We start from the raw sequence: 13,563 nt of genomic DNA, 5'->3' as shown, positions 1-13,563 counted from the left end.
TTCTTTCCTCCTCCCCCCCACCCCCACCCCACCCCCCACTCAAGACAGGGTTTCTCTGTGTAACCCTGGCTATCCTGGAACTCGCTCTGTAGTCTAGGCTGATCTTGAACTCACAGAGCTCTGCCTGCCTCTGCCTCCCCAGTGCTGGAATTAAAGGTGCACGCCACCACTGCCGAGCTCCAAGCTTAACTTTTTTTTATATATGTACATGTAATTTTATGTTGGACTTAATTTTTTATAGACATGAAGCTGTTTCACAATTAGCAAAAGGGGTTTTCTATTAAGTTGTTAGTACAATTCGAAACTTTGTCTCAATGCACAGTAAGGCCTCCATTTTTTACCATTCATGTGACATTATTCAATAGTGTCAAATTCTAAAGCTGTCAGATCCAGGAACTGGGGGGAAGGTGACTTGGGTCCTCAGGGGACATTTGGCAATGACTGGAAACATTTGGGGTTGTCATGACTGGGCAGCAGTAATGACAGTCAGTAGGGTAGAAGCCAGGGATATTGCTAAACATTCTACAGTCCGTGGGACAAGCCCTCATAGCATAGGATGGCCTGGCAGAATGGCCAATAATATGGAGGCTGAGCAAGCCTCCTCTAACCCAAGTGCTTTAACTATCAATAAATTATTTCATGAATAAGCATGGAATACGTTCCATGAATAACCAATGATTAAAGCTGTATATGAACAATACAGGGCATCAGAAGATATGTTTGTGATTTGAGAAGAAAACGGAAGAGGAAAATAGACTTTATTCATATGCATATTCACAAACACGGTAAAATAAGCGCCCCCCCCCAAAAAAAAAGAATTTCTTTCTTAGACAATGTGAGGGAAAAATGAAGGAACAAAATCCTACTCACAAATACTAATCTATGATCAAGCTGAACTCACCCACTATTTTAATATGCCATCTAAAACTATCTTATTAGAAGCCAGGATATGTAACAGAAAATGAAAGCAACCGCGTGGATTTAATATGAGATTTTATGTCCCCTTCTTTATAGCAGAATATGTTTTTGAGGCTCATTGGAGGGTAATCCAGCACTCTGGAAAATACGATTGTGTACTCAGCCATTTAGCTCTAACGCATCTCCTTCACTTTCCTTCTTGGAAAATCTATCAGGTTAACAGGCATGGGACCATCTTTCCTGTGGGAATCATGCTGGTTTAATTCCCTTGAGGACAATGGTAACTGCCACTGTCTAAGAATATTCTAGTAGGATAAGCAAAATCATTCTTATAGCGATGCTTTAAAAAGCTTGATGAATTAAAATAGTGAAACGGGCAAGAATGTCACTAAAATAAGAGTGTCATCCAGTTTCAACCAGTGGGAGAGGGATATATTCAATAAGTCAACATGTGAATCTTCCTCTCTTAAATTCTATATGGCATACACCAAATCTAGACAGCTTCTATGTTTAAATTCTATATGGCATACACCAAATCTAGAAAGCTTCTATTTTTAGTTTTGGCTTCAGAGACATCTTTTTTTTTAAATAAAGACCTATAATTTTACAAATGAATCTATAACTGAAACTGCCTAATAAAAGGCATGTTAGTTTCACCTCTTAATTGCATTGAAAATGTGAAGGTACTCCAAAGACTTGGAAGGGATGAAGCCTCAAAGCCAGATAGATGCTCAGCCAGCATGCAGACTGCAGTCATGTGGTTTTCTTCTTTTCATGAAAGACATTAATTTTTGAGGAAATGTAAGCCTTATCAAAGATTAATTTTGATGTCAACTATCTCTTCCATATCCTGGTAATCAACATGATGGCCTCCCCTGCAGACTCCTGCCTTCGGAAGGCAGCATCTAGACCAGTGGTTCTCAATCTCCCTAAAGCTGCGACCCTTTAATACAGTTCCTCATGTTGTGGTGATCCCACAACCATAAAATTATTTTTGTTGCTACTTCATAGCTGTACTTTGCTACTGTAACGAATCATCATGTAAATATCTGTGTTTTCCGGTGGTCTTAGGTGACCCCTGTGAAAGAGCCACGGCCCACAGGTTGAGAACCACTGATCTAGACCCTTTCTAATGCTCAAGAAAGCCAGCCTGTTTGAATGAATGCTGGAGAGTGAACTACAGGGGAAAGCAGTAAATGTAAGGCCGGTGTCATCCCTTTGAATTCAAAAGAACTTAGATGAAATGAGGAAGGGTGAGCATAAATGCAGGGGCAGCTGGAGGCTTGAGTATAAGCGCTCTATGAGGAGAGGAGGGTCCACCAGGTCCTGGGAGTCAACCCTGTGACATTCTGCATGCTGCCACTCTGCCAGCCACACACTGCAATAACAAAAGATTCACATTTTGTTTAACTATAAAAGACAGAATTTTCGCTCCAAAATGTCCCCCATTCAGCTCCTGTTTTTTATTGTTGTTGTTTGTTTGTTTTGTTTGTGTAACTTTTATTATTTCCCAAACAGAGTTTTCTTTTTCAAAGAACCCTTCCAATCCAGTTCCTGCAAGGGATTTGGTATGTGCAGCTGGCGCTGACCCCTGCTGTACGTGGTACATGATCCTCCCATCTCTTGGGCCCTGGGCAACCTGCAAGCATCATTCTAAATCTATATTCACTAAATTCCTGTTTCCCGCAAGCAAATGTGTAAGTTTACCAGCCAGTAAACCCTTTATGCCAACTCCTCCCTTCTGAAGCTCTTGAGAGAATGATCAGCAGGCTCCTTCATGTACCATGGCATGGTTTTGTGCTTCTGTTTACGCTGCTCCTATGAGGGTATTGCAGATCTGTCTGCATGTTAGTAATTCCTGAAATCTTTGAACAAAATCCCGACTCAAGGGAAAATCAAGAGTTAGCTGTAGTTTGGAGGTAAAAGAGCAGACCTCTCCTTGAAGTATGATAGTTCAAACTCCCATAACAAGTCTCACATACTCAACTCTGGGAAAACTGAAGGGCTGCTGGAGTCCATCACCTGTCAGTCAGTACGCTTGGCTCCTCGCCTCACTGTGCGGCAGCCACGCTGATGGGACCCCTACTGTGAGTTAGGGACCGAGTAAAAGTTCTGCATGAATTAACATCTATTCTCTCAGGATGAGGAGCAGGTGCCAAAGACATTAAACGAACCGAGGGAAATGCAGACTTTCCTATTGCTTACCCCCCAGCACCTCCAGACCTCCCTCCAGTGCACACATCTCCCTGGCCAATCTGCTGGCCTTTAGGCACCCGGGTCTCAACTGCTAGCCAAGTAGCCCTGGAGGCCCACTTTGCCCAGCTCCACCGAGCCAGGAGGTGACTCATCCGGCCGCTTCCCCGCGCTCCTTCGGGCCCTGGCAAGCAACTGGAGAGGTGCCCTCCCACCCCGCAGGCCCGGCGGGGCGGGGCGGGGCTCGGCCAGCCAAGGCCCGGAGCGGGAACCGGCAGCGGGAAGCGGCCACCGCCCGGGCAGCGCGACCTAGGCGAGGCGAGGCGGGGCGGGGCTGGGCGCCACGGGAAGGGGTGGCCTGCGCTGCCCGGGGACCGACCGACCTGAGCCGCTCACGCAGCGCCAGGCACGATGGGGCTGGAGACCGAGAAGGCTGACGTGCAGCTCTTCATGGCTGACGACGCCTACAGCCACCACAGTGGTGTCGACTACGCAGATCCTGAGAAGTATGTGGACTCGAGTCACGACCGGGATCCTCATCGGCTCAACTCGCATCTCAAGGTGAGTTTCAGGCAGGTCGTCACCGAGGCTGGAGGCTGCTGTGGGTCCCTGGCTCTCTGCAGGAGGATGCCCCTTTAACTCTTGCTCATCAGTGGTGACTGGTCCTGTTGGCCCCCACAGACAGCCCTCAGGCTCTCTGCACAGCCAGGAATGTTTGCCCCAATTCCTGTGTGCCCACTGTCACCCTCAGAAACGCTGGGAATACTCTATAGCCATCTTTCCTGTGGACTTCCCCTGCTTATAAGGCCTCTGTTCCCGCCCCCACCACCACCACCCCTCCAGACAGGTTGGGTGACAGCATGGGTCCTGTGTCTTGTCTCTGCAGCTAGGCTTCGATGATCTGATTGCAGAACCTGAGACTACACACTCCTTTGACAAAGTGTGGATCTGCAGCCATGCCCTCTTTGAAATCAGCAAATATGTGATCTACAAGTTCCTGACGGTGTTTCTGGCCATCCCCTTGGCCTTCGTTATGGGGATCCTGTTTGCTACCCTCAGTTGTCTGCATATCTGGTGAGAAGGGACACGCGGGGTGGGTCTGCCTTCCGAAGCATAGGGGTGTTTTTATCACCTGCCCCCTGCTCTTCCTATTTCCCAGGCCGGTTTGCAGAGAGAGCTCTTGCATTGGTTCCCAAGCAGTAGCAAGACTTGGGAAAGCTTGAAGGGCAGTGTGCTTTCTTTAGAATAATAGTCCTTTAGAATAATAGCTAAGAGTTTAAACAGAAGGAAGCGAGGGCCTCTTTCCTGGGTGTGATTTTTCCTTCCATGCAGAAGGCTGAGCTGAGGGCGGAGGTGGGGGCTGGAAGGCTGCTTCCTGCCACAGGCTGCTCTCTCAAGGCCCTGTTGTGACTTGTGCCTGTGGTTCTGGGCAGGTCCTTTCTTTCTTTCGTTGCCTTTTATTCAGGCACCATCTGTGCTTGGGTTAAACAAGCGTGATCTCAGAGCAGAACACCACAGTCTGACCAAACAAGAATGGCAGGCTTTGGTAAACAGGGCTGTGGATGGGGACGCTCAAGTTTTGCTGTTGGTAAATGGTAAATAATGGAACCAGAGGAGATGGGAGGTGTTTACGATGATGGTGTTGCACACCCACCGTGGATGAATGAAAACTCAAATATGCAGCAATGAAATAAGGCCGTTGCATTATTCCTTCACCTGTGAAGCATGAATGAATATGACATCTAGTCACAAGAAAGAGAAATATGGAAACCCAATGAACATCGGTGGGATGTTTGTGAGTAACGTTACTCACATTCAAAATGCATCACTGTGCACTGAGAATGTAGTTATACCCCAATATATTCTCAGTGTTCACGGTTAGGGGCTATCAAGTTGGTTCATTATTCCAGTCTCTACATAAATTTAGTTGCTGTTAGCTAGTTAGTTCTGCACACCAAGTCTATTAGATGCTTAGTCTTGCTGAGCAAGTACACAACATTTTTTTTCAGCTTGCCCATCGCCTGTGAGGGGGGTTTAGATACAGAAGTGAATAGTGAGAAAACACCACTGAACTCTAATGGAGAAATTGGGAAAGGAGGGCTACTTTGTGAGGGGGAAAAAAGTCTTTTAAAAGATAAACATAATTCAGATGACCAGAGGATAAACAAAGACCACCAATTTAATCCCTTGAGCTTGTAAGCAGCCATGTTGGAAGTTCCAAAAGACTGCCAGAGAAGAGAAACCCTCTGCTTTATGCACATGCAGATCCACACAAACTAGACGTATAGTTATGTCATATCTGACATTCCCACACATGTGGATTTTTCCCATGCCTAAATCAACATATAAAACTGGACATTCCTAATTAACTAAACCCGCCAATGGAAGGTCTAAGTCAGTTATTTTTCCTGCTTTCGAAAACGTGAAAATAAAAAAGGGTCTGTCATGTATTGTGATTTGCTAGCTTTGATGCTCTTTGAAAGTACAGAGTGCAGATTGATTGACATCTCTATAGGTCTTCTCATACCTTCTGTGGAAGAATTGGGGGGAAAAAACAGAATTTTTCATTTGCTAAATAGACATTAACAGTCCTCCAATGACCCAAAGGATGCTTTTCTCCACCTGGCTTTCCCAAGAAGGGGAGGAGTTCTGTGTCGGGTTTCCACGGACGAATCATCAGCCCACCTTCCCTTTTAGCCACATGATATGTATTATTTAACTTCAGCTTGTTTTTCAAATTGCATTCATGTGGGACATTAATATTTAACTGTCACATAGCTGTCACCAGGTAGCTGTGAATCTATGCTTAAATATTACTTTGTGCCTGGATGAAACAGCTTTGTCATTAATGGATTACATCCCCAGACAGATAAGCCAGATCAATGGGATGCTGTATTGAAGAGTAGACTCATGTGAGCAAGCGTGGGGTTTGTTTCCTTTCTTTTTTTCCTTTTAAGTTGTTTATTTTATATTTTTAAACAAGGGATTGTTCATTGTTTAACCAAAGTTAAGAAAATAAAAAAAGGGGCTTTTAACCAAATGAGAATGTCACCATACATCTCATTTTAGATTTTTGTTTTGATTGTGGTTATTGCTTTGGGAGGGCATTTGGTTGGTGGTTTATTAATTGTTTTGGTTGGTTGTGAGCACAGAGCTCATCATGTTGCCCAGGTTGGCCTTGAACTCCTGGGCTCAAGGAATCCTTGTGTCTTAGCCTCTCCTGTAGGTGGAACTGCAACTAAACCCCACAACAGCTAGACTTCAGATTCTTTGCCCAAATAAAGAACAAAAACTAAAATATGAGCATCTAGTTATGTTGGACCTTCAGCCAAATGTTCAGGTCTTTAGGACTTCGGAGATGATTTTGTCTGACTCATCAGTCAGATCCATTCACCATTTGGCAAACAAGCTCACTATAAATGAATGCATCATAACCAAAAAAAATGTCACGGGGCATCTATACTTGTATTTGCCTGGAATGTGATGCAAATAGATGTCCAGTTGCTATAAACAGATTGTTCAGCATCCATTCTAGATGTTTTCAGTACAGTGCAGGGCTGTGACAGCACAGTCATTATGATGCTGTAGTGTAAAAACAATTAACAGTCCCTGATCTCAGGCTATTTATCCAGCGGCAGCACACAGGATCTGGAGATTATGGAGTTTTCATGAGAAGTGTTTGGTTAGCTATGTCGAGCCATTTATCATTTATCACCAATCTAAACGGTGTGCCATTTTAGAAGAGAAATGATTCACAATGTTGAGAACATAACTTAAATTCTACACCCAAGGATTGTTGAGCTCTCTGATACAAAGAGAGAGTAACTTTGAAGAAAAATAAAATATATTCATCACATCCAATGAGCTGAAATCTTCAAACATGGGCAACTGGAGTTTGTTGCATCGAAAATGCTCAAATCCCTTTTAGAGCCCAGAGATATAAGGGTTATGAAGATAGAAAAGGATTAGCCTAAGGAAGAGTAGAGAGCCCAATTTGTTCAGGGGGAACTGGGTTTGATTAACAAACTTTCAGACATAAAGTTCAAACTTTTACCAATTTGAAGTTATTTTTGTTAAATTTTTTTCATTACATATTCTGATTTTGACATAGGTCTGTCTATTATTATTTTTTATATGACAGGACCATGTGGACATCTCAGAGACATACAATAAGACTTAGCTCATACAATAAGGCTCTGTAAGATTTCTGGTCTCTTTTTAACTTGTGGCAATGTGTGGAAGTGACATTCAGTGAGAAGCATGTGGAATAAGAAGTGAATAGTTGCCATCTCTCAACTTTTAGTCAGTTGGTTAGTTCTAAAGCACCCATAGTTAATTTTCTTATAGAATTGTCTCCAATATTTAGCAGTTGGAACAAAACATAACATAAACCTAGTCTCTGTAGATGGGCAGTATGAATAATTCAGCTTTCTAAAAATATATCCATCAAGCACACAATCACTGATCCTTTGGGTTGAATGCAGCAGGTCTTAAGTTAAGACATATTTAAGAACAAACCAAGAAAACAGACCTCAGTCTCAACCTGGATAATAGTAAAAATCTCCTTAAGACGTCTCTAGTGACCCAAATTCACAATACCTTTGTGCTCACAGGAAACACTGTTCAGAGGATTACACAAAGAATTCACCTGGGTGATATAAGAATAGTAAGCCATCTTAAGAAAAAGTATACAAGTGTGGGAATACACCTTTTATTTTTGAACTACACCACACAGCCCTTTGTGGTAAGTGTAATTCCTATGAAAAATAATAATATGAAGCAGTTAATTACATAAATGATAACAATATAAAGCTGAAGAGAATACTAAGTGCATTTCCATTCAATTCTTAACAGAAGGTGAAGTTCAGCATATATTCTAGAAGGAAAGAGAGAAATTCAAGTATCTATTTGCCAGGCTTTTTGATAAATTTGAAAATGAAGAGGTTTGTTTCAATACATTAGAAGCACAGCCAGGAGGCTCCCACCCAGGAGGCCTGGCTAAGAGAGGAGGCAAAGAGAGAGGCCACAGGAAAGGCAGGCAGGAAGTAGATCCTCAGAGAAACAGGAAGTGCTAGCAGGTAATGTTTAGAAGCAGAGATCTGGCAGAAAAATAAACTGCTTTGTTTATTTTTGTTGTACCATTTCCACTAGCATCCAACCAGCAGAAAGAATATTAACATTTATCATCCATGTGCCTGTTTATTTTTTAAACAGCTTACCTCTTGCACTTCTTATCACTCAGGCCATTGTCCATTTATTTATTTTGAACTGTTGAACCATATTAAAGTGAGTTAAGTCATTATTACATTTGTTCATGCATGTATGTCAGTCCCCTTGGTAACACTAATTGTTAGTGGTAACACTAACAATGCTGATATTTCCCTCTTCCCCCATTCCAGGATCCTAATGCCGTTTGTGAAGACCTGCCTAATGGTCCTGCCTTCCGTGCAGACAATATGGAAAAGTGTGACAGATGTTGTCATTGGCCCATTGTGTGCAAGTGTAGGACGCTGTTTCTCATCTGTCAGCATGCAACTGAGCCACGACTGACAACTTAGACTCCAGGCCCAGATAATTGGATACTGTACTACTTGTTGATGTAACACTGAAGCACTACTGTTCTATTCATGCCCCAATTGTTATAATCAAGAAGACTGTTAAGATGGGACCCACGTTCATAAATGTTCACTGACAGATCTTAACAAATAATGATTTCTCCACTAAAAGACAAGGATTTCATATCTAATTTTATAACAAGTATTGGCAACATTCAATGTAGGAACAGACAGTTTTTGCTTTAGTAGAAAACATCCATTTGTAGTGATGACTTGGTAATGGTCGAGGGGCAATTTCCTCAAATACTTCAGTAATTCTGTGCATAACTGCTCATAAAAGTATGGGATTTCCTATTCCTTTTACTCTAGGAGTAATACTTTTAAAATTACTTTTACAGATATCGTCATGAGGCTAGCTAGAGATAATATATACAAACATTCTAGAAACTCCATGCAGTAACAAACGCATATACCTATGATAATAACTATCAAATACAAGACAAATAAATGTGAAAACGTGTTCCTCTGAGATATTATTAGTCTGCAAGCCTATTTAACAAGATGTTTCATTTTGCTGTATATTTTGTACCTAATGCAAGTGTTACTCTAACCCATTTGCTTTAGAATGTTTTTAATATATTTGCCATCTTATTGATCTCATATGTAAGGTAAGCAGAGCTACCACAGGGTGACTTTCTTTGTAAGATCGTCTGTCACATATGAGAATTTTTGTAGCTTCTTTGGATTGCAGTGTAAAATAGGCTGTCTAGATTTCCTCTCTGACTTTCCCAGCAAATGTTTTGTAACTGGGGTTCATCTGGCTGTGACCATAAGACATGGAGTTACTTTTGTCTACTAGACTGTTTTTCTCCCATGTAGTCAGAAGCTTAATCTGTATCCTACATTCCTGTGAATGCTTCGATTACTTTCCAGTAATTCTGCTGCTAGTTAATGTTATTTTTATCTATCTCTAACATCTAAGTACAATTTTTACTACCGTGGCTCATGTAGAGAAACTTACAGGAGAATTAACAATTGTGAGGGTTTATAATAATGAAGTACTTGTGTAAATTAAAAGCTTATAGTTACCATTTTCAAGATGTTTTCTGGTATGAATTTTGTGACCTATAAACATTATCCTATGCTTTTTCATTTCTAGAGCCCTAATTCAGCAGATGCTCACCATGGCCTTTAAAAAATTGGCGTGTAAAAATTTCTACATTATAATTACTATAATTTTTCAAATTCCAGAATTATTATCAAAACCTGAATTAGCATTTTCTTAAATATCCTTATGGGTGTCAAATCATCATTCAGTGAAAATTAATAAAACCTTTCCAATTTTCCAAGTCTGGTCAGTATTATGTATGGGTTACTAAATTGGAATTCTATTGCAAACCAGATCAAAAGATTATGTCAAGAAACTAAGTTGTAAAGCTCAAACTTTTTTTAATGTACTCACAAAAGAAACATTTCAAATCATGCTGAGAAGAGAGGCCATAGCCTGGTAATAGCCATAAAGCGTTGCCACTAACATGAATATAGAGACTGTATTATGTTAGTTTCTAAGGTCAGTCTCATGACTTTATATTATTTTTTTATAATTTAAGCTTTAAACACTTGGATATATTGATTAACCAAAAAATTTAATAACAAAATACCAACTGAATAAATTATAAGCTTCAACCTTTTAAAATAGTTTTGACAGATTTTTAAAGAGAATTATGTATAATTATATATATAAACCTTTAATTTCTAATATATATTATTTCCTTTTTCTGAATATTATTATTTTCAAATGATTTTTATTGAAACTTATCATGAATCATTTTGTACTAAAAAACTATAATTATGGATAAAGCAAATCAAAGTTAAATATGCAGATATATTGGTTCTTTTATCTGGGGCAGTTGGAATTCGGAGGCAAAGAAATTCCCTCATAATCTAAAATAAAATCTAAAAATCAGTAAATGAGTCCATTGATTTTTTGCTGCTTACTTCATACATCTGGAACTGAAGGATAAGAGCCTTTTCAAATTCACCAAGACCTCCAACAGCAAGCACATGAGTTATTGTTCCTTGCTGTGTCTCCTGGGAGGAGGAGATGGGTAAATGGCCAACGTGCTTGCTCTGCAAGCATAGGACTAGAGTTGGGATCCCCAGAACCCACATAAAAGCCAGGTAAGCTTGGCAGTCCTCTTTAGCTCCATCTCTACAAAGACAGAGATGGGAGCCTCGGGGCCGGCTGGCAGACTAGTCATATCCACAAGCTCTGAGGTCAATAGAGAAACCCTGCTTTGGTGAACGAGGTGGAAATAGAAAACTTCCAACATCACACCTTGGGCCTCTGTACATATGCATGCACACCCACACGTGCAAGTGTGTGCACACATGAGACAATGTGTACACACCCACCACAATGCATATAAGAAAAAAAGAACATTTTCCTTAAAAATTACGAGACTGCTCATTAGTTCTCAATTCTTCTAACACTTAAAGACATTCTACGAAACATTTCTGTCACTTGATGAATAATGAGCAGTGGCTCATAATCAACCACTCTTAATCTTTGTAAAATCTCATCTTACTAATCCTAAATAAACTCCTGCCTCTATTTCTAAGTCTTAAATACAAAAGTAATAGTAATATAAATCACATGTTAAAATACCTTGTATTCCAAAGCCAGATTTTTCCAAAATTATTTTTGGAAAGTAAGTATGTGAAGAACAATTGCTGTTATTGGCATAGACTTTCTTGTGGTCAATTAATCTGACAATAAATCAAATGTTTGGCTTTTTAAAATGTTCTTTAGAGATTGAAAGAACTTTAAAAGTCCCTCTTTAATGGTCATCTAAATCCCACTCACTTATTTCCAAGTCTTCCTTGGAAATCTGTTCCCTGTAGGAAAAAGATCCCTGCCCTAGATATCAGACATCTTGGTTCCACCCTCAGCACTACCATGACTCCTATGGTTCACATCCTGCAAACAGCTTAGCCTCTGTGTCTTGGATTTCTTATCTGTAATGAAAAGACTGAGTTAAATGGTCTCCCAAGAGCTCCACATTCCACTGTTTTCTATAATAGCAAAATTTGGGTATGTCTCTTCTTACAAATCTAACTGTTTAGGGACTATAATAATGATGATGATGACATAATATAGTTCCTGTCAGTTATTCAAATGGGATACTAAGTATACACCCACAGATATACTTTGACTCTCCCACTGATTATAGGACTCCTTTTGTAACTTTGACTCTTTAGGACAGAAATTCCTAGATTTGTATGAGCTTTAATATTATTATTCTATTCCTAAATTAACATATTACCATATATTTTCATCAATTAATTTTAAATTAATTTCTATTTTAGATTAATTTGAAGATTTACCAACAAAATCAATGTTTTACCAATGTTATGGTTTGTATTTTTAAATGGTCCCCAAAAGGTTCGTGTCCAAAAGGCTTGGTTATCTGCCTGTGGTACTATTGTAAGCCAATAGAACCTTTAGGAGTCTGGATCCAGACAAAACAAGCCATGTCCTTGGAAGTGTGGCATGGAAGAAGATACTGGGATCTGAGCCCCTTCCTGTCTCTTTCCTTTCACGTCCTGGTTACCATGAAGTAATCAGTTTACTCTACCACATGTGTTATCTCTCAATACAGCCCGAATGCAGCAGGGCCCAGCAACTGAAACACCTAAAAGAAAATACGAGTCCCAAATAACCCTCTCCGTCTCCAAGTTACCCCAGCTGTTTGCCACAGCAGTAGAAAGCTGACTGAGAACCACCCACCCCCATTGTCATTGCCACCATCAGCTCAGATGTCCCAACTGGCCTCACCCTCTGCCTTCAGTCGGTTCTCCGCACTGTGGAGATCCTGGAATGGTGGCAGCACCAAATGTATCCAGGCAGTGTTTTCTGAATGAATAACCAGATGAATAAATAAAAGCAAGGACAATCCGGGTGCTTGTAGAATTAGGAGAAAGAGTCCCATTTCAACCTCCTTTTTTGTTTACAAAAGGAGTATGAAACAGACTGATTTTGGTAAAAGTTTCCTGCTTGGATTTTCATGCTCATAAACCCCCAAGAGAAAACTAAACCTCACATAAGGCATGCGAGAGCTGCAGTCCTTCCTCTGGGGCAACACCAGTTTTGCTGGTCACTCTGCTCATTGCTGTGACTAGATCCTGGGCAAATACAACTTCAGGAAGGGTTTATTTTGACTTGTGCTTTAAGAAGGGAAACACTGGGTCATGGTAGGAAAGGCGTGGAAGAGGAGTACGAGGTACTTGGTCCTACTAGCAGTCAGGAAGCAGAGAGCACACAGGAAGGCCCAGAGAGACTCTCTAGACCCGCCCCCATAGACCCTACTTCCTCCAGCCAGACCCCACCCCCTACAGGTCTGTGGCTTCCTGCAGCTCTATCGACAGGGGACCAAATTTCGAATGTGTGGCGCGTCTCACTCAAGCCATGCCTGTCTTAGTCTTCATTGTCTTACCAGAAACCTATTTTCAAATCTTCAGAACAGGAGTCTCTACAGCTTGGAAACCTGCCTGTAGGCAAGCTTATGCACGCCTGAGATGGTAGTGTCTTTTGACACCCCATTTCCCACTGAAATAAACTGAAACATGGTTTCTGTAAACTTTGACGTGTCAGAAAAGACAGCCTATACATTGTGTCATTGGAGTTCTGTCCAAATTTAATGGCAGTGAAGAGCCCACACAAATGGCTCCATTTCTGTGGTTGCAACTGCACCCCTGCAGCGTGTCTGTGTAAGATAATAAGGGCTGCCAGCAGTTCCTTGGGCTTGCACAGAGCAGGCGGGAGAAGAAAAGTCGGTAGAGCGGCAATGAGAACTTACCACAGCTGATGCAATTCATCACAAATCAGGATATAGGA

At 41.1% G+C, this 13,563-nt stretch overlaps 1 protein-coding gene across 1 annotated transcript; it reads left to right on the top strand.

Moving 5' to 3' along the window:
• Positions 1-3,377: 3,377 nt before the first annotated feature.
• On the top strand, positions 3,378-10,637 carry Cav2 (caveolin 2). The gene is made up of 3 exons (XM_006984279.4): positions 3,378-3,672; positions 3,998-4,185; positions 8,511-10,637. The coding sequence occupies exons 1-3, from the start codon at positions 3,523-3,525 to the stop codon at positions 8,659-8,661; spliced, it is 489 nt and encodes a 162-aa protein (XP_006984341.1). The 5' UTR covers positions 3,378-3,522; the 3' UTR covers positions 8,662-10,637.
• The last annotated feature ends 2,926 nt before the right edge of the window (positions 10,638-13,563 follow it).

The sequence above is a fragment of the Peromyscus maniculatus genome, chromosome 3 (assembly GCF_049852395.1).
Source record: "Peromyscus maniculatus bairdii isolate BWxNUB_F1_BW_parent chromosome 3, HU_Pman_BW_mat_3.1, whole genome shotgun sequence".
Taxonomy (NCBI): domain Eukaryota; kingdom Metazoa; phylum Chordata; class Mammalia; order Rodentia; family Cricetidae; genus Peromyscus; species Peromyscus maniculatus.
Note: the sequence above shows the minus strand (reverse complement) of the source record. Positions and strands in the feature narration are given on the sequence as shown.